This window comes from Epinephelus lanceolatus, chromosome 20 (genome assembly GCF_041903045.1).
Source record: "Epinephelus lanceolatus isolate andai-2023 chromosome 20, ASM4190304v1, whole genome shotgun sequence".
Taxonomy (NCBI): domain Eukaryota; kingdom Metazoa; phylum Chordata; class Actinopteri; order Perciformes; family Serranidae; genus Epinephelus; species Epinephelus lanceolatus.
This window is the reverse complement of record NC_135753.1, coordinates 21,204,119-21,227,295: the sequence shown is the minus strand read 5'-3', so window position 1 is coordinate 21,227,295 and position 23,177 is coordinate 21,204,119. Positions and strand designations below refer to the sequence as shown.

At 43.5% G+C, this 23,177-nt stretch overlaps 2 protein-coding genes across 3 annotated transcripts; one reads left to right on the top strand and one right to left on the bottom strand.

The window, feature by feature from the left end:
• Positions 1–812: 812 nt before the first annotated feature.
• shisa2b (shisa family member 2b) lies at positions 813–14,039 on the bottom strand. 2 transcript variants are annotated; one of them, XM_033638285.2, is made up of 2 exons: positions 13,067–14,039; positions 813–2,879 (listed from the first exon to the last, which is right to left on the bottom strand). In XM_033638285.2, exons 1-2 carry the CDS (start codon positions 13,368–13,370, stop codon positions 2,308–2,310), a joined length of 876 nt encoding a protein of 291 aa, XP_033494176.1. In that variant the 5' UTR covers positions 13,371–14,039; the 3' UTR covers positions 813–2,307. The 2 variants fall into 2 exon arrangements, with proteins under 2 accessions (XP_033494176.1, XP_033494177.1); XM_033638286.2 differs by having other exon boundaries at positions 813–2,834.
• Positions 14,040–16,055: 2,016 nt separating this feature from the next.
• spice1 (spindle and centriole associated protein 1) lies at positions 16,056–21,712 on the top strand. Its single transcript, XM_033638489.2, has 17 exons — positions 16,056–16,217; positions 16,674–16,769; positions 16,951–16,998; positions 17,202–17,342; positions 17,445–17,547; positions 17,717–17,835; positions 17,962–18,050; positions 18,216–18,358; positions 18,487–18,612; positions 18,740–19,014; positions 19,177–19,308; positions 19,395–19,650; positions 19,755–20,188; positions 20,868–21,054; positions 21,142–21,211; positions 21,386–21,449; positions 21,563–21,712. Exons 2-17 carry the CDS (start codon positions 16,674–16,676, stop codon positions 21,617–21,619), a joined length of 2,340 nt encoding a protein of 779 aa, XP_033494380.2. The 5' UTR covers positions 16,056–16,217; the 3' UTR covers positions 21,620–21,712.
• The last annotated feature ends 1,465 nt before the right edge of the window (positions 21,713–23,177 follow it).

The following is a 23,177-nucleotide window of genomic DNA, read 5'->3' as shown; positions in this document are numbered from 1 at the left end:
CCAAAAATCAGTCTTAAATTTTGTTAAGCAATTATCTTAAATGTTTTAAAAGCATTAAATTTAAGTGTTGATACCTGTAGGTGCTCTGACAGGGCAGTAGGAGGAGCTGGGTTTATGCTGTATGTTTAAAAAGGATCAAAAACGCTCTATTGGTACATGAGATGTGGATGATTTCATACATTACCAGATTCAAACCTCTCCCACGCTCCCTCTTGAAGCTCATGAGAGCCAGTGTAGACAGACCATTAAACGATTAATACACCCCCCAGCCTCTGGACACTGGAGTCCAACTGGAGCTCCCTTTCCCACCCACCTTCCTGGATGTGGCCCAGCCCAAACCGACTACAGCTGCTCCAGTATGGAGAATCCATCGGGCCGCGGCCGAGCAGGAGCCAGAGAGCCATTTGTGCTTTTCAACTTCTCCCCAGTGACTCCCCAACCCAGCGGCCCGCTCCGCTTTCCACATTACTGTAGTTTCTGGAGGAGCTTGCCAAAACTACACCTCCACAACTTCCCATTGTTGTGGTTTATTGTTCCACCGCTCTGTGATGTGACGGGTACTCGGTCTGTCCACTGTGGGTGGCAGAGCTGTCTGTAAAGGTGTGTAATTAGTGTTTCTAATAGCTTTGCCGTGAGTGTGTTTGTGTTTCGAGGGGATTAGGGATGTGAGACAGTTCTTTGTGTGAAAACCCGTTCACCTCACAGGTTTGTTGTTTGTTAAGCAGGCTTTGTCTCTGAGTGTGTGTGTGTGTGTGTAAATCTCACTCATCCTGACAGTAGAAGCTGAAACACAAAAGCTGTCAACACACTGATTTCTGTTTAAAAGTTTATTTTCTTAGAACTCATATGAAAAATGTCACTGCTGCATCAAATTGGACCAATGTTCATTCATCATTTTACTTATCTTGTCAGGCACAAGCTGCCGACTGCATCTTACAGACATTATGCTCGCAGCACAGATGAGGTACACACAAACATACCAGTTTCAGTACTCTGGGACATCTCAGGCTGCACGCTCAGTGGAGCAGCACATTCCTCAAGTTGCATGTTACTGAGTTACCAGTGACCCAGCTGCACGACAGTACGCAGAAAAAAATGCAATGTTGACTTTTTTTTTTTTACATTAACGAGCAGTAACCGCCACTTCTCTGCTGTTTTTAAGTGGGAAATAATGAGTCAAAGCTGCCCTGGAGCTGCCAGTGCCCTCAGCTAACGCACCGAACTGTGTTAGTGTTAAATACACACACACATGCACACACACACCTCTCACAGGAGAGACGTGAAGGGGGGCAGTTTTTGCTGTATAATTAACTCTGTAATCTTCAGAGAACGGCCTCTCACACTTCTCTGGGACATTAACTGCCAGCCTTGCATGAATATTTAAATTTTTTTGGGGTCTGTATGTGTTTCCGCTCACTCAGAGCAGTTTGGGGGTTTTTTTTCTGTGTGTTTTCTTTTTGGGTGGCAGGAGAGGTTGTATGGCAGGGTGGAGCGTCACAGTCTATGTCCTGTGTTCACTTCATTAGAGTTTAAATGGTCTAAGGGGAGATCGCGACTGCCTTTCACATTACACCACCTGCATTTCCCATTACACACAGTTCACTCACAGTTACTCATACGACCACATCCCTCCACACTTCACACTAACTCACACATGTACAGTACAAACATCTTTTCACATGCTTTCTTTCCTCACACTCTCAACACAAACAAATGTTACTGTATAAACCACTCACAACTATTCACAAGTGCAGATGTGCACATGGCATAAACACAGCATGTGGTCATTACTTTTTTTTTTGCTTGAATATCCACTTTTCATTCAGTCCACTGCTATAAATCATCCAGTCATCACTCACTCCAGCACACATAAGCCAACAAATCTTTTTCTCACTCTCACATACACATACATGCAAACACAAACACATGCACAGTCTTTATTTGAGCTGCAGGCTGCTGCTGCTGCTGCAGTGGGCTGTGCGTGATCACCCATCTGGGCTGTATAACCCTCCTATATGCAGTTTTGTCTTTGCATCAAGACAGAAAATTGTTTATGCATCCATCACGGGCTGAGCTTAGCTCATTCCAACTTGCCAAGAGATCATATGACACACTAAACAGACACACACCGTACACAATAGCAGGGCAGGCCCTGAGCCAGCAACAGCTTTATGAGTCCTTCATGTGAGCCTGACTCCCTGCCTTTCTTTTTCCACTCTGGCAGCGTCCCCTAAAGGTCTCTGGTACAGCCCTCACAGGTTAAACTTCACAACAAAGTGGCAGAGTGGTCTGCAGGCTGGGCCCTCATCACACAGTCACTGCAGGGAATTTCTGATCACTGGTGACACTGGACCCAGCGGTGGGAGGAGGGCAGGGGGACTGGAGGGGTCTGTATCCTCCCTGAGTGGGGTCCAGGAAGGCTGCCTGGGACACAGGGTGAGCAGCGTAGCCGATGTACTGCGGGTGCAGAAACTGTCCCTGATGAGGCATGATTTGCGTGGCCTGCTGGCAGTTGAGTACGGAGAAGTTAGTGGGCATGTTGACGAAGACGCTGGCGTCAGGGGGCAGGCAGCAGGAGGCCTGAGCCCGCATGAGGGGAGGGGGAGCAGGACGGGGTGCAGCGGGCGGGGCGGAGGAGCTGGACGAGGTGGCCGTGCTGGACTGGCGGGACGATGAACCTCTGGAGGTGCCCACGCTGGCCATCATGGGGATAGTTTCCAAGAGGCGACCACTGCCGGCCCCTCCTCCTGACGCACCTCCTGATGACAGTTCCTGTTTGGGCCGGAGGCAGCGGCAGCAGCACACGGCGACCACAGAGCCCACCAGGATGAAAGCTACAAACACAGAGCCCACGATCAGGAATGGCACGTAGATGGGCACTAGATAGAGAGAGAAGACCCATTCAGGTTAATGAAAACACCTGTAAGATTTTGTGGCAGACTTCTAGGTTGAACAATGAAGGTCCAGTGTGTAGGATTTTGGGGGATATATTGGCAGAAATTAAATATAATAATTATTATTATTTCTACATAGTGAGCGGGTCGGCCATGTTGCATTGCCATGTTTCTACAGTAGTAGGCCAAAATGGACTGTTAGTGTTTTTGTATCAGCCACCATAGTTAGCAGCGCTTCCAGGACGAGCAGTGTATAAAAAACACAGAGATTTTTTTAACATGAAGCTGCTTTATTCAGTGCTTTTGTGGTTTAAATCACCTGGTCTGTTTGTTTTAGAAAGGAAGAGACCTCTGCGGATAATTCAGCTCCTGATAAAAACCTCCTGAAGGAATTCTAACCGAGAGGAGTTTCAGCTGGTTGCAATCTGCAATCCTCACCACTAGATGCCACTAAATCACCCTTAACCTCACACACTGGACCTTTAAACTTCAAAGCAGCACCGCGTCACACGCTCAGGTTTTGCTTTTCTGCACAGGCAAAGCTCCTACATGTGAGTGGAGATTGGGTGAGACAGTGAAACAAAAGACTGAGCAGAGAGGAGTGTTTGGACTTTGGTAGAAGAATGAGAAGTACACTGGGACCGAGTCCCCAGGGAGCCCCGGGCTCTCATTAGCAGTTATTAACTTTGTTTTGATCTGTTTTAATCCTCAGCACCCTGCTGTGTCCCCAGCCTCCTCGACCCTGCACATCTGTGTGTGTATGTGTGTGTGTTTGCATGGGTGACATTCTTAAGCCCGGCTGCCAGCAGATATTTGTGACCCTTCTTTTGCTGCGGCTATTTATGATCAAACCTTTGAAAATCAGTTACTCAAGTTGAACTGCAGTACTTGGCTCCTGCTTAAAGAAGAGTATTAAAGTTGACTGATTTAATGTAGCTGAATGGGAGCTTATTCAGCGCTTTAAATCAAAGGAGTAAGCCAATTTCTCCTCACTGACCTTTTCTTTTTGTTTAAAACAGCAAATCAGTCTTAAGAAAGTACTTGTGTAACTCACATTTCCACCCATCACTGATTCGCTGGGTCAAATAACAGAGGCATTATTAAACAGGTACAGATCTTGACAGTTTTATATGTGTGTCCATCTCAGGTTCCAGTTGGCTATCTGTAAATTTGCTAAATGGGCAGGAGAAGCTCCAAAAACAACTCTGAAACGTGATCAACAATAACTTTCTTTACAAGAAAATAACAGTTTCTGCTCTAGTTTCACCTTTTGGCTGAGCAGTGAGGGCACAGAGTGAACGTTTTGTTGGCAGAAGCAGGGTGACAGGCGAGATGAGGTCACTCCTGAGGTGTTCTCCTCACTTGTTCATTCCCATGCTCGCTCGCACAAACACCTTACAAACACAATAACGACCATGTTATAGTGTAAGTGATTAGTTGTGTTTTATTGTTCCCACAGGGTGCAGTTATTTTCCGCTCTGAATGTGCCCATGTGTTATGAGGTGTAACTGTATGCCAAACGGAGAGAGGTGGCAACTGGCTCCGGTTTCCTTTTGTCTCTTTGAAATACATCCATACGGCCTTGAGAAACTTTTCAGAATGCTCATCAAAAGTAGCAGGGTATTAAAGGGATTACTGCATGAGACCTGTTAAGAGCTGGGGGACATTCACTGGTGGAGGCGGTAAGTCCAGGTGACAAAAGACACAGGCCAGCGGCACAAGAGGCCGAGACACGGTGACATGAAACAAACTAGGACCTTGACCCATTTCCCTTTGACAAGAAGCGGCGTCGACTTCAGAGGCTAATGTACCTCACAGCCACACATCTTCCAGTAAACAGGTCTTAACAGGAACTCTGCTCTGGCAACACATATATACGTTACAAGCGCAGAAATGTCCCAGGGAGCCTTTGACTGCCCTCTTTTCCTGCACTTATATGGCCTCCACCTCAACATCTGGGCTTCCACTCCCTTTTTCTGCATGGCTGATGAGGATTAGTAATTGCAGAAACTTTCGTCTTGTTTTACTTCATCCCTGCTTTGAACTGCAGAGCTGCTTTCCAAAACACTGTACTGTAAATCAGTGATGGAGGGGGGAGAAAAGCACCACTTAGAGTTCAGCAAATAAACTGGTGTCAAAAGAACTGAGGTCTTTGTCCAACTATAAATATCAGCACTGCAATCTGAAAATACTTCACAACAAGTAAAAAACAAAAGAACTCAGAGTGGCCCAGGAATGAGTCCTAAAATCTGAATTGGTTAGATGCCTGAAATAAGGTCTGTGGTTAACAGAAGCTTATGAGAGTTTCACGTTTTCTTCTATGAATTAAAATACGTCAGTGAATACCCACTTGTAAATTTTGAAGCCTTTACGTGTCTTACAATAAAAGGTTGCTAATAAGTGGCTAACTGAGACTACTGAACGTCATTACACCGAACATGGCTTTACATCTTCGTTGTGGTGGTGACACTAAGTCATGTGATCATAGTGCAGTTCATTATATCCTAACGTTAGCTTTTTACTTCTAGTGATTACATTAAGGCTTCAATGATCATGAAAATGTTTTATTTTCAGCAATAATCCAAAATCCAATGGAAAAACCCCAAAGGCTTTTTGATGAGGGAGCCGGGGTGACGCTAACTTCTGTGTTGGCCTGCACAAAAACGTGATCCGTGAAGCACTCTGTTATGCAAATTGTTGCAGATTATGCAAAAGGGCCCAGAGGGTCACAAAATAAATCTGTGAAGCTGCACTTAAGTGAAATGTTGCTTCGGGCCAAATGCTAATATCAGCATGCTAACATGCTCACAATGCTAACTGACTGACGTTTAGTCAACCATATTTACAATTTCACTTGTTAGCATGCTAACATTAGCACCAAACACAAAGCACAGCTTAAAGGGCCAGTGTGTAAAATGGGTTGAAAACAGTGACATCAGTGGTCAAATTCTAGATTGCAGGGCTCACTCGCTCACCCCTCCCGTCGGGTAAATGACGGTGGCCTCGTAGGGTCAAAAAGCCTTGCGCACGAGTTTTTCAGGAGTAGGTCTATCTAGCGACGAGGTGAATGTTTATTTAGAAATCTAAACCATGTTACGATATTGTAATGAATCCCTCACGAGCAGGAGACCAGAGTAGCGTTCGGGAAAAAGGCCAGTTTATTTGAGCACTCCAGAAACTCCGGTAACACTCCAGGGGGTAAAAGACTCCGTCCCAAACTCTGACTCTTCTAGCGTAACACACACACTTCATAACTTTACACACATACTCGTTTACAATACTGAGTGGGGACCCCCCCTCCCCTCTCTGCTCCGCCAATCTCCAGCCTGCACACTGACTGACAGCGTAGCCGGTAAATAGAGCTCAGCTGTTTATTTAGCCTAGCAATATCTCCGGACTATAGTAGCTGCAATGGACGACTTTGAACGCGATTTTGAAGAGTTTCTTGTAGCGGACACAGACCCAGAGCCATACCTGTTTGAGCCGGAGCATACAGATGAGGAACTCCATGTGTTTGATGCTAAGCGGCCGAGAAGAGAGGCTGAATGCACAGAATGGGATTCGGTGCTACTGCTACCATCGTTGGGGAGATATATCATCAGGAGGAAAAGCGCCGCAGAGAGTGCATCACAAGAAGTGAAGTTGCGTCTTCTTTTCCTCGCAGATGACGGTTCGGGTTCATTCTCTCCTGTTGCGTGGTAAGTGTGGTCCATTCGCAAACTTTATAACTAAAAAAACTTTTCACTACTCTCTATCAATGAACTACTAACACTCTCTGCTGTTTCCTCCTCCTTCTTCCTTCCTTCCGCTGTCTTCGTTGGTTCATTTATACACACAAAACGCGTTCTCTGGCTGGCTGGATTGTCCGCTTGGACTGCCTTACATACATGGCGGCGCAAGATGTCGACCTCTCTAAAGCAAGGCCCATGCTATATACACAGTACAGGCCAAAAGTTTGGACACACCTTCTCATTCAATGCGTTTTCTTTATTTTCATGACTATTTACATTGTAGATTCTCACTGAAGGCATCAAAACTATGAATGAACACATGTGGAGTTATGTACTTAACAAAAAAAGGTGAAATAACTGAAAACATGTTTTATATTCTAGTTTCTTCAAAATAGCCACCCTTTGCTCTAATTACTGCTTTGCACACTCTTGGCATTCTCTCGATGAGCTTCAAGAGGTAGTCACCTGAAATGGTTTTCCAACAGTCTTGAAGGAGTTCCCAGAGGTGTTTAGCATTTGTTGGCCCCTTTGCCTTCACTCTGCGGTCCAGCTCACCCCAAACCATCTCGATTGGGTTCAGGTCCGGTGACTGTGGAGGCCAGGTCATCTGCCGCAGCACTCCATCACTCTCCTTCTTGGTCAAATAGCCCTTACACAGCCTGGAGGTGTGTTTGGGGTCATTGTCCTGTTGAAAAATAAATGATCGTCCAACTAAACGCAAACCGGATGGGATGGCATGTCGCTGCAGGATGCTGTGGTAGCCATGCTGGTTCAGTGTGCCTTCAATTTTGAATAAATCCCCAACAGTGTCACCAGCAAAACACCCCCACACCATCACACCTCCTCCTCCATGCTTCACAGTGGGAACCAGGCATGTGGAATCCATCCGTTCACCTTTTCTGCGTCTCACAAAGACACGGCGGTTGGAACCAAAGATCTCAAATTTGGACTCATCAGACCAAAGCACAGATTTCCACTGGTCTAATGTCCATTCCTTGTGTTTCTTGGCCCAAACAAATCCCTTCTGCTTGTTGCCTCTCCTTAGCAGTGGTTTCCTAGCAGCTATTTGACCATGAAGGCCTGATTCGCGCAGTCTCCTCTTAACAGTTGTTCTAGAGATGGGTCTGCTGCTAGAACTCTGTGTGGCATTCATCTGGTCTCTGATCTGAGCTGCTGTTAACTTGCGATTTCTGAGGCTGGTGACTCGGATGAACTTATCCTCAGAAGCAGAGGTGCCTCTTGGTCTTCCTTTCCTGGGTTGGTCCTCATGTGTGCCAGTTTCGTTGTAGCGCTTGATGGTTTTTGCGACTCCACTTGGGGACACATTTAAAGTTTTTGCAATTTTCCGGACTGACTGACCTTCATTTCTTAAAGTAATGATGGCCACTCGTTTTTCTTTAGTTAGCTGATTGGTTCTTGCCATAATATGAATTTTAACAGTTGTCCAACAGGGCTGTCGGCTGTGTATTAACCTGACTTCTGCACAACACAACTGATGGTCCCAACCCCATTGATAAAGCAAGAAATTCCACTAATTAACCCTGATAAGGCACACCTGTGAAGTGGAAACCATTTCAGGTGACTACCTCTTGAAGCTCATGGAGAGAATGCCAAGAGTGTGCAAAGCAGTAATCAGAGCAAAGGGTGGCTATTTTGAAGAAACTAGAATATAAAACATGTTTTCAGTTATTTCACCTTTTTTTGTTAAGTACATAACTCCACATGTGTTCATTCATAGTTTTGATGCCTTCAGTGAGAATCTACAATGTAAATAGTCATGAAAATAAAGAAAACGCATTGAATGAGAAGGTGTGTCCAAACTTTTGGCCTGTACTGTATATATATAAAAGCATAATTATAAGGCTACAAAAACCAAATGAATTTTATTTTATAGCGATTATACACTTGTATAAACATATTAATGGGTAGAATATTCAGATTCAGATTCAGATTGACAATAAACCATGCCAAATATTACACACTGGCCCTTTAAGCTGTTGGGAATGTCATTATTTTTCAGGTATTTGGTCATAAAGTGGACAAATTAAAACTTTGACTTCATGATGACACTCAATGAAAAGTTGAGAGATCACAATTCATCCTAACGCTGCAGTCCTACAATACGCAACCAGTTTGTTTAAACTTATGTCCACTCTGCCTGGCCAGTCACTTGTGTCTGCAGTTTGACTGGCTGTCTTGATGTGAGCACTGTCTGAATTTTAAAAATTGTCACACCCTCTCATTGTATCACCAGTTTGGTCTGCATAACACGTATCCTAACATGCTTTGTGCAGTGAATCAGTCACTTCCAATACACAATGAATGGGAGCAAACTCCTGATTGTGTATAGGGCTGCACTGTACAGGGGACAATGAATATCTGTTTGAAACTTCATGAAAGTCTTTATTAATAGTTGTTGAGATTTTGATCTAGACCTAATTGGTGGAACAACATAGCCATCCATAGAGCCTGGCTAAAAACTAAAAATTTGTACACATTTTTAGTACTTTTAATCCCAGCTGTTTTTAAGAAATGCTGGAAAACTAAACCTCTTTAGGCTTTGAACATTTATTTAAACACAATTCTCCCTCTTTAGTGAGCCGCTAACAATTCGTAGACATTGGAATTAGGGCTGGGCAGTATATTAATATTATATTGATATTGTGACATGAGCCAAGATATCGTCTAAGATTTTGGATATCGTAAAACTGTATGTGTTATATCTTAAAGGCTGCATTACAGTAAAATGAACTTACCAGACTGTTTCATTATTTGTCTTTGCCTACGTAGTCATTATCTCCACATTACTGATGATTACTCATTGGGTAAATATTTTGTGAAAGCACTAATAGTCAACTCTACAACACCCTCACAATATTGATATCAGGGTATTTGGTCAAAAACATCATGATATTCTCCATGTTGCCCAGCTCTATGTTGACCATGTTACTTTAGTGTGTTAGCATGCTAACATTAGCACTAAGCAAAGTACAGCTGAGGCTGATGGGAATGCAATTAGTTTTGCAGGTATTTGGTAATAAATCAAAGCACTAGACACATTAAAACAACTTAATGATGAAATGAAACACACACAATTCATTGTGAGGGGGAATATGTTCTAAAACTTCACAGAAATCCATTTAATAGTTGTAAAGTTTTAAATATGAACCAAAGCAGTGGACCAACACACCAATAGAGCCATGATACCGGCATGGTTAAAAACTTTTTTAAGATTATTTTATGGCATATTGCCTTTATTAAACTGGACAGTATTAAGTGTAAAAGGTGGAGAGACAGAGGGGGATGATATGCAGCAAAGGGCGACAGGCTGGAATCAAACCCGTGGTCACTATGGCAAAGACATTTTAGCTACTAGGTGCCTTCTGTGTGGTTAAAAACTTAGCTTTACAAGACAAATTTGTTCACATTGTTATACTTTTAATCTATGTTTTTTATGAAATGTTGCAAAATGGTACCTCTTTTAGCATCGAACAGTTATTCAAATTGAATTATCATCTCTTCTGGGAAAAAGCTGCTGTCAGCTCATAGATTTCTAAATGTGACAAAGGGTTCAGAGTAGACACTGGAACCACTCGGTTTATTTAACAATGTCTTGTGATTTAAATACAATTGAAAAAAAAACTATTTCATGGGGAAAAAAAAGAAACCTCAGAAAGAGCAGCTGAGGAGGGTTCCCTCTCCCAGGGCGGACAGATGTGCAATAGATGTCGTATGTACAGATTACACCATCATAATAAAATTACAGTTTTATATAATCCAACTTTATAAGCTTAGAATATTTTTATTGTAAAATCTTACTGTGTAACTCATAACTACAGCTGTCAAATAAACATGGTGTCGTAAAAAGTACAATATTTCCCTCTGAATTGCAATGAAATGAAAGCACTTGAGTACTTTCTACTGCTGCAAACACTGAATCTGTTCTTGGCTTCTCAAATTCAGGACTTAACTGTCCACAATATCTCAAGAAAGGATTTAATTTCTTTTCCTGTTGCCCTGTGTGATTTTCTCATCTTGTGCACATGCTGTTTGAAACCCTCCTATTGTTCCCTGTCACTCGTCCACACCTGTTGCTGCAGTTGAGCTGTGGCAGCCATGCCGCAGTAACAGCAGCCCCCCTTTCTTAAGCTCTTGTTTTGGGCACAGTCTTTGTGGCTGCGCTGGCTGGACTCTCCCTCGTCTCCCTCGTCTGTCCCACGGGCATTCTCCTGTTCCTAAATACCATATGTTCCTTCATGTTGAGCACATTAATAATTTCCTGCCTGTTATCCATTGACATCACAGTGTGTATCTTTCTTGGATGATTAATAGGCTGCGAGCATAAGAAAAATGAATAAAATGCACAAACTGAACTCGGCCTTCCTCTTTGCTTGGGGAGGAAAAAGCTGCTTTTCTTTAAGTTATTTTGGCTGTAGGCCACTGAATGAAATGTATATACCCCTTCCTGCAGCGATAAGGCATGATTGTCTTAGCAAATGACAGATTATGGCTGGAGGTCCAAAAGAGGGCATAATATCCCCAGGGAAACATGAAGTAGGGCTGTGTTGCTGTTCTCTCTGATGTCCAATATTTGCTCCATTTCTCTGGAGTGCTCTTATCTACTTGTTGATCTTTATTCAAGATATGATGCAGCTTCACAGGACTTCATGGTGGATTAATTTATGGGAATGTAAGCAATGACGAATGGAGATAAAGAAGTTTGTATACTTGTCTTATCCACTTGAAAATATGGGTTATGTTTGCCTTTAGTTTTGGTAATGATGCCCCTCTGATATGCAGTTTCTGTGTCTGAATGTGAGTGTCTTCTTTGAGTGCGAATCCCTTGAAAGCCCACAGACACCAGAGAGAGTGCAGTGGGGGATTACAGGAGGAGCGGGGCTCCACGAGCCTAGTAGGAAATGATACATAACGTGATTTGTGTTTTTTTTATGAGCAGAGCTGTCAGCGCCTTTGGTGAGCCACTGTCCAAGATCCGGTCAAGTCCAAACTTGATCCCCGTGGGGACAGCGTGATCTGAGCCCGGCCCCCTCTTGCACTGTTACAGGCCAGAACAAACACGGCTATTTATAAGTGCACCACGGCACAGTTTGCCATTTGTGAGTGCAGTTAACTCGTTTTTTTTTTTTTTTGAGGAGTCTGTCTGCTGTCTCCTGTGCAGCTGTCGTTGCCAACCGGGACAGGGAGCAGATGAGCCTTTTAACAGGGAGATACTGTGGGACTGCTGGGTTTATGAGGGGAAACCGGAGCTTGTAATAGGTCTGCAATTCACAATATCAAATTTAGGGCATCATGTGCATGTGCCTCTGGCATGGCGTCAACACACTTTATACCATTTATAATCATTTATAAGACTTTTTCAATTAAATTTATTTGGAATTAAAAAAAAAAACAAAGGCTCAGCTGAGATTAACAATACCACACTGACCACTGAAGCAACAGGTCAATTAGTTTCAGTACCAGTCTTCCTCTGACATAAATCACAGTGAGGACTACAGTGTGGAAGTGTTAGCCTATGTGTGTAGGGATTATCCATGGGCGGATTACGGGACAATGGGCCCCTGGGCACAGATATGCAAATGGCCCCACCACCTTTCCTATAGGAGCAAGAAATACAGACTTCATTGATGTTTAGCCTCTTTTTTAAATTAATTTTGTGTCTCTTTGTAGTCCTTTTATGTCTCTTTGCAGTCATTTTGATTCTTTTCATGGTCATTTTGTGTCTCTTCAGAGTCATTATATGTCTCTGTGGTCGTTATGTGTCTCTTCGCAGTCATGTTAAGTCTCTTCCTAGTCCGTCTGGGTCTCTTTATAGCCGTTTTGTGTCTCTTCATAGTCATTATGTGTCTCTTGGTAGTCATTTTGTGTCTCTTCATAGTCATTTTGTGTCTGTTTGTGGTCACTGTGGGTCTCTTCGTAGTCATTTTGTGCCTCTTTGTAGTCCTTTTATGATTCTTCGTAGTCATTTTAAGTCGCTTTGTAATCATTTTTTGTCTCTTCGTAGTCATTTTGTGTCTCTTTGTGGTTGTTTTGCCCCTTTTGTAGTCATTGTGAGTTTGTTCGTGGTCATTTTGAGTCTCTTACTGGTCAGTATGTGTCTCTTCAAGTGACATTTTGCAGGTGGAGGCCAGGGGGCCCCTGACACTTTGGGCCCAGTAGGCCTGTTCAGTAATCCATCCCTGGGATTGTAAGGCTTGTACTGTGACAGTGCCCATACTCCAAAAATATTTTCAAGCATCACCTTTATGTGCTAATCCTTTTTTAAAAATTGCTCTTGCCCTCTTTTGCATTGTATTTTGTTGTTTAAGCAGGTATACACACGTTTTCTTTAAGACTGTAATTAATGATGACTGGTTATGATTATCAACATACATCATACTTGTGGTAGAAGTTGTTCAAACATTAAAAGTTGTGGGTTAATACCTGCACCGGAGTCCTTGTTCTCCTTGCTCTCTGTCCCGGGCTCCTCAGCCTGCCGGTCGTTATCGCAGCTCCCCTGATCCAGCCGTGCCTCCGTGCTGCTGCAGCAGTAGCGCAGCTCGCATTTCCCGCAGCAGATGATCGCATCCTCTCCGTCGATCTTCTCCGGACACTGGAACCCTTCTTTCCACGCGCCCTGGGAGTCGCGCCAGCCATGGCAATACTCCCCGCTGGCTTTCACGTCGATAATAACCAGGAGGAGAGTCACAATCGCGGTGACAGACATCGGGAACCCTCTTCCCCACATCCTCAGCCGGGTGGCCTCACGCTGGCGCACTGAGAGAGACGGAGAGGTTTTCACTCCCTGCGTCTAACCTGGTGATACGGTGGGTCGGTGCGATACAGGGAGCTGAGGGGATGAAGTGAGGGAGCAATAAACCACTTAGAAGCTGTCATTTGTCAGAGGAATCCCGTGCGTAAATCAGATCCAACGTCTCCAAAAGTGACTCCGCAGTGTGGCTGATTATCCAAGAGTTGCAGAAAACAAAACTCAGAGTAGCTGCTATTGAACTGTAACAGAAATCAGAGTTAAGCTTGACTGATACTCCACTTGCAAACCTTCAGAGCTCTAAAATCCAGTATGAACAGACTAAATGATCTCCTGTGGCACCGCAGCAAGGCTGTTCATGTCTCCTCCTGACTCTTAAATGACTTTCCTCAGGGATGCAAGGAAACCAGCACTTGTAGCCTGATCCATGCTGCTGTCACTCCTGAGACCCCTCACAGCCAGCCCCGTGCGCAAAGATAAGATTTCAAACTTTTGTGACTCGGTCTGCATTGTTGGGGCGTCGGGAGTCAGTCATCCAAGTCTGGGTCAGTGTAGCCCGATTGAACTAGAGCGCGCAGAGTCTATCCTACTTTGCGTCAGAGTGAGAGGGGCGTGCAGAGAGTCAGATGCAAATACACATCCCTCTTAATCGAGTAATAAACTGTCGGAACTACCAGTGTCAACGAAGAAAGAGTTAAATACAACTTCCGATTGAAACCTTTTAAAAATAAAACCATGACGCGGAATAAAAAGTGCATATTTGCGACTTCATGGAGTAGCTATAGGAAGGCACTAAGATGAATATAGAAATTGCCAGCAAGCATTTAGCTGCAACTTGAGGAATTTTTGGCATTATTCTTTATCCTTCCAGTCCTGCTCCAGAGATATTTACTTAAATAGCTGTAAATTATGACTTTATTCGCTGTCACTCACTTTCATGTATCACTATAAATGCAGACTTTCCCCAAGCCTAACTTCTACATCGACCACTAATACAATATTCACTAAACCATGCTTTTATTTTGACAGCGACCTAGTTTCCTTCCTGTTTAACATTGTTGCCGACTTGACGCAGCGCCTCTCATCATTCTCCATCCGAGATTTGCTTGCAGCAATTGTCCCAAAGTTCAGTTAAACTTTTCCAGGCATAGTTTTGTGGTAACTGCCTCCTGGTGAAAAGCAGCTGAGAGTTTTGGCAGTTTGGCTCATCGCCTGCTAACATCCCTCGTCTGCTCCCTCTGCCCACCAACTGAGATTTATATGGTGACAATGCCATCTAGTGGAGTTTCCAGATGCTTGCTCCTTTGTGAACATCTGGCAACACCATTAGAGAAACTAGAAGTTACAAATGCAACTTTTGAAATGACCTGGTGGGTGTTTTAAGGAGACTTGTTTTTTAAGGACAATACTGGGTCATATGTGTGATTCTAATATTATCATAAATGTTTAAAATGTATTTTAGACAGTGTTATTACCAAGTGGCCCCAAGTACTTCTCCTTTCCTTGAGTAATTCCACTATTCTACTTAATAAATAATGCATCACATCTTAGAGGTGAATATGGTGCCACTTTTTACTACCTGTACATGACAGCTTTAGTTATAAACTACTTCACAGGTTAGGATTTTACATGCTACAAAACCAAGCATTTTATATGATGAAATATCTTGAACAATGGTGGGAAGTTATTACATAGCCTATATTTACTCAAATATTGTACTTAAGTACCATTTTTTAAGTTCCTGTACCTTAACTGAGTGTTTATGTTCTGTGCTACTGAATGAGCTTATGAAATTGCAATACATTGCTGTGGGCTGAACTTTATATAGTAGGCCTTAAAGAGCTGCAACTGTAAAAAAGCTGCTGACATAGTATGCATCCATAATAATAATTACATAATAAAATATGTAGTAGGCTAATAAAACACTGACAGGTTCCATTCAGCCCCATGTGGGGGTTTTTTTGTATATTTTGCTAATAATATGTCTGAATGCAGCACTTCAACACTATCTGCTACTTTTAGATAAAAGGTCTAAATATTTCTTCCACCACTGGTTACTACCCAGCAGCAAATAAAGCCAGTGGTGAAATGTAATTATGTATATTTACAGAGTACTGTACTGAAGTACAATTTTAAGGGTACTTGTAGGCCTACTTTACTTGATTATTCCCCCCCCCCCCCCCCCCCCCCTTTACTATCTGCAAGAATAGAGCATGATCACATTAATTCATCAATAATTATAATATTCTTAAATGGGCTGTAATAAATAGCCTACTTTTACTTTTTGTTTTTTAAGTATGTACCAATAGCCTATTTTTGCATTTTTACTTGTGTAAGATTTTTAATGCAGGGCTTTTACTTCAGTAAAATATTTGAATACCTACTTCTTCCACCACTGAAAGAAGCAGTTAGCTCCCACTCCACAAGCTAGCTACTACATTAAAATTGTTCTTAAAAAAACAGTGTGTATCAGTAGTAATGACTAAATTATCTAATTTTGCAGTATATAACACTCACGCCGTCTATTTTAATGTAAATTTAATTTCTATACTTACCTTGGTACTTACTTTTTGACACTTCCAGATTCCTCTTCTGCCGCTGAGCCGCCTTGCTCGCCGGTACTTCATTTCCCATGATGCCCCGCCGTGAAGCGGTGTCCGTGGCAACATCACAGGAAGTGGCGCGCAACTGTTGAAAAACTGTCACACAACAAACTGAAGAGGAGATGTTGATGCTTTTCAGCTTCGTCAAAGCGGCGGTGGCGAACTTACAGACGACCTGAAACACTTTTCTGATATAACTAACCGTGCCTTCGGAACTTAAAACGTAAGTGTTGTTTAAATATTTGGCTAGCTTCGTATGAAATCACGTTTTAGCTAACCTTAAGCAAAACTGTTCGCCGAGTGAAAACAGATAGCTAACGTTACCTTACTGGTGCACAAATATCTGTAGGACAACTATGTTGAGGGAAACTTCACTCACTCACACGTTTGCTGAAACATTCAGTTAGTGTGGACATGTTACTAAACAACTCTGTTCATACTGTGAAGCCATAGGACCAGTAGTTGGTGAGGTGGGTGTAACTTACTGCTAGGTAGATGGGTAACAGTAGGTTACAGAGGTGGAAACTGGTTTACTCCCCTATATATCCCAATGGCTTTGAGGCTAATAGGTGGGTGTTCTGTAAATGGGCAGAAAAAGAGGTCGTTATACACTGTATACCTGCATACACTCTCCACCACACCACTACATAGGACTAACCTTTTCATATTGTCTGATCAGATGTCATTTGTGAGAGTTGGGCGTCCGCAACAACACACCAAAGGAAAAAGGCCTGTTCGCACCAAGAAGGCTGCAGCTCCCAAAAAAGACTGGGTGGTGAGTACTGACATCAAAGTATGTCCTTGTACCCTTTTTAGACACATTCTTGCTACTCAATCGGGACTTGTGTTTGCTGTGAACATTTATCCGCCATAGTAATTTCTTCTTCTATAAATAAGAAATGACCTCTACGTTTTAAATTCATTTAGTAACGACAGCTGTCTCTTGTTGGTTTCAGAGCACTGTCAATGACCTGTCTGTGCACAAGCTGTCACCTGCGGAGCTGGTAAGATGTTTAACCCTGTGCTCGTTCAGTAGTTCTTCGTACATGTGATGTGTACAACTGTAGAACAATTTAAACTGTTTCATTTCATACTATGCATTAAATTAGCACCTGAACATCATTTTAGTGAGCTGATAGTACTGAAACAATTAAAAGGGTTGTCTGCAGCCCATATTTGCTTGTCTGATTGTTCACTTCTGCTTCAGAGCCATCGTCATGAGATCCACAAGTCCCACAACAAGGCAGCGGCTCAGTGGGAGTTGAGAGAGAAAGCCCTGCAACGCCGTTTCAGACACGCTGGAAGCCCTGCACCTCTCGACAAGGCCAGCCTTAGCATCATCAGGGAGGTGTGTGCAACCTCTTATTGTTAGTGTCTCTTTTGCTTACTCGATATTTTTTGTTTAAGAAGATTTCGCTGCTGGGGATGGTGGTGTGTTTTACTGCTGCAGGTGTTCTCTGACCAGCTGCTGCTGCAGGATGTGCTGGCTCGGTCTGACAGAGCCATGGCTGTTGTCAAAGACTTGTTTGGAGACGCCCCACGCAGGCAGACTGGTAGATTATCCATCATAGCCATAAATACAGTACCAATAAAACATGTGGAAAATCTGTTCCCTACTCATAGATATAAGCATATGCAACACATTTTCACCCTTTTGAATGAGATATATGATTTTCCCAGAAGATTAGGTGGTGTATACAGTGTGTTTGTGAATTTCTGCAGGGCACCCCAGTGTGACGATGGCACCAAACTGTGACTCTGACTCAGAGCCTCCTGTTCTCCAAAGACCAGATCCTCCAACTCAGCTCTCACTGCTCAGCCAGTCTATGATGGATCCACAGGTGTGTGTGTTTTCCCTTAATAATAATACACTCTTAGTCTGTGTCTTTTTATAACCTAGTTTTATGTTTTTGCCTAAAGAGTTCAATCTGTATTAACGTGTTTTCATGCGTAAAATTTCCCCTCAGGCTCTTAATGAACTTGAAGCTTCAGAGGAAGACCACAGTGATGAAGATACCCATCCTACTGGCACTTCAGGCCATCATGTGATCCAAAGGTAATAATGCCTGTGAAATAGACAGTACTTGCACAACACTGAGCAATCTGAGATAAGAGACCGCCTTGTGTTTCTTTATAGGTGGAAAACATAAATTAGTGATCACTACTGAAGCTTCAGATCCTGATGACATCATTACATTGCTTGTGATACTTTTCTTTTCAGGGCCAATTTACGAAAAATGAAGGCACAGTCTCGGGGTAGAGGGATACAGCGACAGAAAGCCCATCATCCCAACTCTGACCAGGCTGATCGGGATAATGTTCCTGTAACCCCCTGCACATCAGGCAGAGCACCAGACCAAACAGGTACAATGAAAAGACGAGAACAGCAGTTAAAAAATATTTATTTCATGCAGTCATCACAAGGAAAGGTTTACTTTTAAATCAGGTTTGAAATCCTTTTTCATTTACAAACTCATCCCACCTTATTACAGCTCTCAACGCCACAGTGGCTGTTGAGCGTGTTCGGTCCAGACAAAGCCAGTCAGAGGAAGGCAAGGAGGAACCGTCAGTCCTGGTTTCTCAGGTCCTGAATCCTGAGCTGCCTCTCAACCAGTCAGGTAATATCAAGAGGGTATCTTCATATGACAGCCTGTGACAATGTGTCATCAGATGAACAACTAAATGCTGCAATAAACAGAAGAAATTAATGATATCTTTTTTGGTTTCTCTGTATGTGTTTCTCAGGCAGGATCAGTAGTCGTACCAGCAGGAACAGGAAGTGTGTTTCTCAGAGCTCAGAGCTGGATGGCTCCTCCGTTACCTCTCTCAGTGGGGACCAGTCCAGTCTGGGCCTCCTGCAGGCCATGTTGGGTCAGGTGGAGGCAGACTTGGATACTCTGAGTCCTGACAGTGAACCAGCTTCAGCACAGAGTCAGAAACCACACAGAACACAAGGCCTCACTGGATTCTCTGTCGCCTTGGTGTCCACTCTGGGACGTTTGGTGCACCTTCTCAAACAGGTACTGCAGTTGCTTCAATTAAGGCTTTGTTACACACTTTTATAGACAGATAAATCCAACATGCATGGACACGTCACAGAAATGCTCACAAGAGCTTGATGTTTGACACTGTGCTGGACCATCGTTAATTTCATGACATCCACTTGTTTTTACTGTCCTCAGAGGGAAGAGGAAGCTCAGGAGGAGGCTCGAGAGAGGAGGAGACTGGAGGAGGAGTTGAAAGAGCAGCGTGGGCTGGTTGATGCTCTCACTGCTGAGACGATGACTCTGAGAGAAGAGGCCGCTGCCCTGCAGGTGAGACAGAGCTTACAACATGGTCTGATTGTCCTGATACCAGCTGTACTCATAAATCCTGTCTCTTTCTGTTTGCTTTCTCTCAGGCGGGGTTGCAGCAGCGGACAGCAGAGCTGGAGCAGAAGTTGGACACAGTGGTGTTGGTGATGGGGGGACTTGGACTACTGGAGGCACACGTTGACCCACCTCAAGGCCCTGATATCAAAGCTACAGGTTCAGTTCAATTTGGTTCAGTTTGTCAGTCTGCACCTGAGCGAGATCCTGAACGACCACAAGCCCCTGTGTCCCCCGCTGTCTTGCTCTCCCCGCCTCGACAGAGAGACAACTGGCAACAAAGTCCCGGTAACAGCCTGTTTCTTTTTTAGTTATCTGATTTCAGCTGTACGACCTCATGCCATCATCTCAGCTGTCAGAATTCAATTTTTGCTTTCTCCCCTCTTCTTCAGTGATCCATCCTGCCCTGCTGCACCACGAGCTTCCTCCTGCAAATTTCCTGCATTCCTGTGAGGACGTCCGCTCCCACAGCTCAGCCTCTAGCCTCACCAGCTTGCCTCTCACCAGCCTGCCCTCTACATCCTCAGTATCACTGACCTCTGACCCTCTCGGCTCACACCTCTCACCAGAGGCCATGCTGGCTGAGATCGCTCAGCTGAGCAGACAGAACGACATGATCAAGGCCCAGCTCAGTCAAGCTAGGGGCCTTGGGTCAGGGGTCACAGGATCGCCTGACAGTAGCAGCGAGCAGAGGAGGTCAAGCTCCAGCAGCACAGGAAGAGTCACACCACAAAGTGTCGTAGAGAGGAGGAAGTCGGCTTCCAGCGGCACAGGAAGAAGGAGTCAGCATTTGCAGGCTGCTGAAAGGGAGCAACTGATGAATCAGGTGCGATCATTTATACATTTTTAAACAAAGTATGCCACAAAATAACCTTCTTGTCTGAAGATGTAAAATTTTAGTTTTAGAAACCCACATTAATTGTTTCATAAGAGTGTAACGGAGTCTAACTAGACACCAGGAGAAAATACACACTTTGCAAGAAAGAAATCCCGTCAAGGTGTCATCTCAAAGGTCGGGTCTGTAGGATTTAGTGGCATCTAGTGGTGAAGTTGCAGAACTGAAACTTCTCCAGTGTGCCAAGCATGTAGGAGAACTAAAGTGGCCAACATGAAAACGGGAATGACCTGCTCCATTTGTAGATATAAATATCTCATTCTAAGTTAATGAAAACATAATTCTTATTTTCAGAAGATTATAAACTAATGAAAACATAGTTATGGATATTATATTCCATTTCTGCTTATAGATGCCCCTAAATCCTACACACTGGAACTTCAGGGGTCACAGAGCATAGAATTAATTTTCCTGATGCACTTTAAAGCTTTATTTCATCTTTTAAATTGTGTTTAAAAATTCTTGAAGCTAAAAAAGTAAATGGGAGGAGAGATTCCTTTGTGCATTCTACCAACACCACAGAAATTCCCCTCACAGATAGGTTGAACAGCCTGTTGAACAACCAATGAAGCACAGCTGATGATTTATTTCTGTCTCTCTTCTTGCTCAGGCAACATCACCCGACACCCTCCATGTGGGCAGTGTGGAGCAGCGCCTCCTGGAGCTCAACAGACAAAGTGCAGCAGCAAGAGGTCGACTGCTGGAGCTTATTGAGCAACAGAAGCAAAGTGTTTCAGCCAAAGTTTCTCCCTCTGGTTCCCCCATCCCTCCCTCCGCCTTCAGCCCACATACAGCAGGTACAGTGGCTCACCCGACACGTTTCTGTCTGTCTGTGTAATTTCCTGTCACTGTAGGAAAAATCATCTTCATCATATGTTTCTCAGCTGGAGGAGGAAGTCCAGAGCTGCTGTCTGCCCAGGAGCTCCCGTCAGAGACTTTTGGTGCTGAGAGACGGTGAGTAGCTCTTTAAGATGATGGAGATGCTCCCTGATGAGGCATGGGAATTAATTCTCCATATTGCTTTGTGTTTTTTGCTCGTAAGCTGTTTTTTTTTTTGAGCATGCCGTTTAACAGACATTTACCAGACAGTATTTTGAGGCTTAACATTATTGTATTACTGTGCTGCAGATCTGCTGGTTCTGAAGCGTCTTCTCACAGTCTTGGAAGAGAAACAAGGGATGGGAAAACACAGGTACACACACACACACACACACACACACACACACTATAGATGACATAGAAGTACTTAGGTTATTGTTACCTTGGATCTAAAACTGTATAACATCTTTTCTTTTCCCACAACAGATGGAGAAACGGAGAGAAAGAGACGGGTGGTTCGCCTTGTCCGCTCATGTGAGATGACAAGAAGAGAAGTAACGATTCAGCCTGAGGACATTTTCAGTATTTTATCTATGCATTTTTAAATGACTGAATTAAAAGTGTTTTTAAATGAGATCTATTTTTTGTCATCCCTGTTTTATAACACACACTGTGCTGTGGGAAAACCCTGATATATATATGAGTAATGAGTGATATGTGAGCAGAGACAGTAAAATAACCAGAGTGCCTGTTTTCATTCAACCTTATTGAGATTTAATGATTTTCCCTGCAGAGCGATTTCTGTGTGTTATGTACATGTGTGCAGCTGCCTCTCCAAAAATGTGTGTGTGTGTATCTGAGTGGCCATATGGTGTCTTAGCCCCCTAAATATTTTAAACTCCAGCTATATCAAATCCTGCATTAAGGTCCAAACTGCACGAGGTCAGTCTGTCTGTCCATCTGTCTCTTTGTTTCTGTGCCAGTAGTTTGGTTTAATTATGGTCTGTTTCCACGTCTTTGAGGCGCGTTTGATATCCCTTAGTTTCAGTGTTTGTGTTCTTCAAATGGAGGAGGGAATTGCGTGCCAGTAAGTCACAAAGGAAAGGAGCAGAGGAGAGAGCAGGGGAAAAAAAAGTAGCTTCAACCCACTTAGTTCTCTCCGTTGTGGTTTCAACTAATGTATGGCCTCATGGGGCTATTTAAGGTACACAAAGATATGATACACGCACACAAACATTTGTTTTTCTTCTTTTCTTAGACTCTGTTATATCTGATGTCTGTTTATCTGGGTCTCTGTGGTCCTAACAATCATCTCTCTTATTTTATGACAGTTGTTATTTCTTAAGAATTCACACACACAAGTTGGTTTAAAGGAACACTTCACCCCCCAAGTGATCATTTGTATATCAGTCACTCACCCCGTGCTACACTGAAATTCATGAAGAAAACTCTTTTTCTCACATGCCACCATGGTGAGCAAAGAATCCCAAAGTGGAGAAAATTCTGCAGGGCTGCGTTAAACTACAGTAAAATTATATTAAACATCACATCTCTATTTCTATCAAGACAAGACATGCGCGACAGCGTGCACTAGGGCCCTACATAACTTCCTTACACCACTGGGCCCATGCATATATAAAAATAAGCCTTTCTCCCTTGGCTCATTTTTTTTTTATCTTAATTTTTTTGATGTATACACTTTGTCTCCGAGTACATTTTCACTTGTTTCTAATCTAGTTCTCACTGTGCAGTAGCCTGGCAGCAACATGACAGACCTGCAGGACTCTCAGCCGCCATGGATATCTGTAGAACAGTCACCGTAGACATGACAACCAATTTCAGCAGGTGATGACAGGACTGTTGCGTCATTATGTTTTATTTTTCCACTTCTTGTGTATGCTGTGTCTCTCTCATTCATAAGCTGACTCTGATGCATTTATCTTTCCATTCGTGTCATATGCACTGGGTTGTGTGTGCGTGTGTGCAGGAGAAAATGGTGCACTGCAGTCCAAAGTCAACAGATGGCAACCTGGAGTCATTCATTAGAGAGAGAAAACACCGAGGTGTGAGGACATCTCTGGTACTGGTCAAACTGCAGCAG

Excerpts from the sequence above, each read along its gene's own strand:
- shisa2b (XM_033638285.2), bottom strand. The coding sequence starts at position 13,370 with ATGTGGGGAAGAGGGTTCCCGATGTCTGTCACCGCGATTGTGACTCTC. Across the intron at positions 2,880-13,066 it reads GAACAAGGACTCCGGTGCAG|TGCCCATCTACGTGCCATTC; the intron begins GTATTAACCCAC and ends CTCTCTATCTAG.
- spice1 (XM_033638489.2), top strand. The coding sequence starts at position 16,674 with ATGTCATTTGTGAGAGTTGGGCGTCCGCAACAACACACCAAAGGAAAA. Across the intron at positions 17,836-17,961 it reads AGTCTATGATGGATCCACAG|GCTCTTAATGAACTTGAAGC; the intron begins GTGTGTGTGTTT and ends ATTTCCCCTCAG. Across the intron at positions 18,613-18,739 it reads GCTGCCTCTCAACCAGTCAG|GCAGGATCAGTAGTCGTACC; the intron begins GTAATATCAAGA and ends TGTGTTTCTCAG.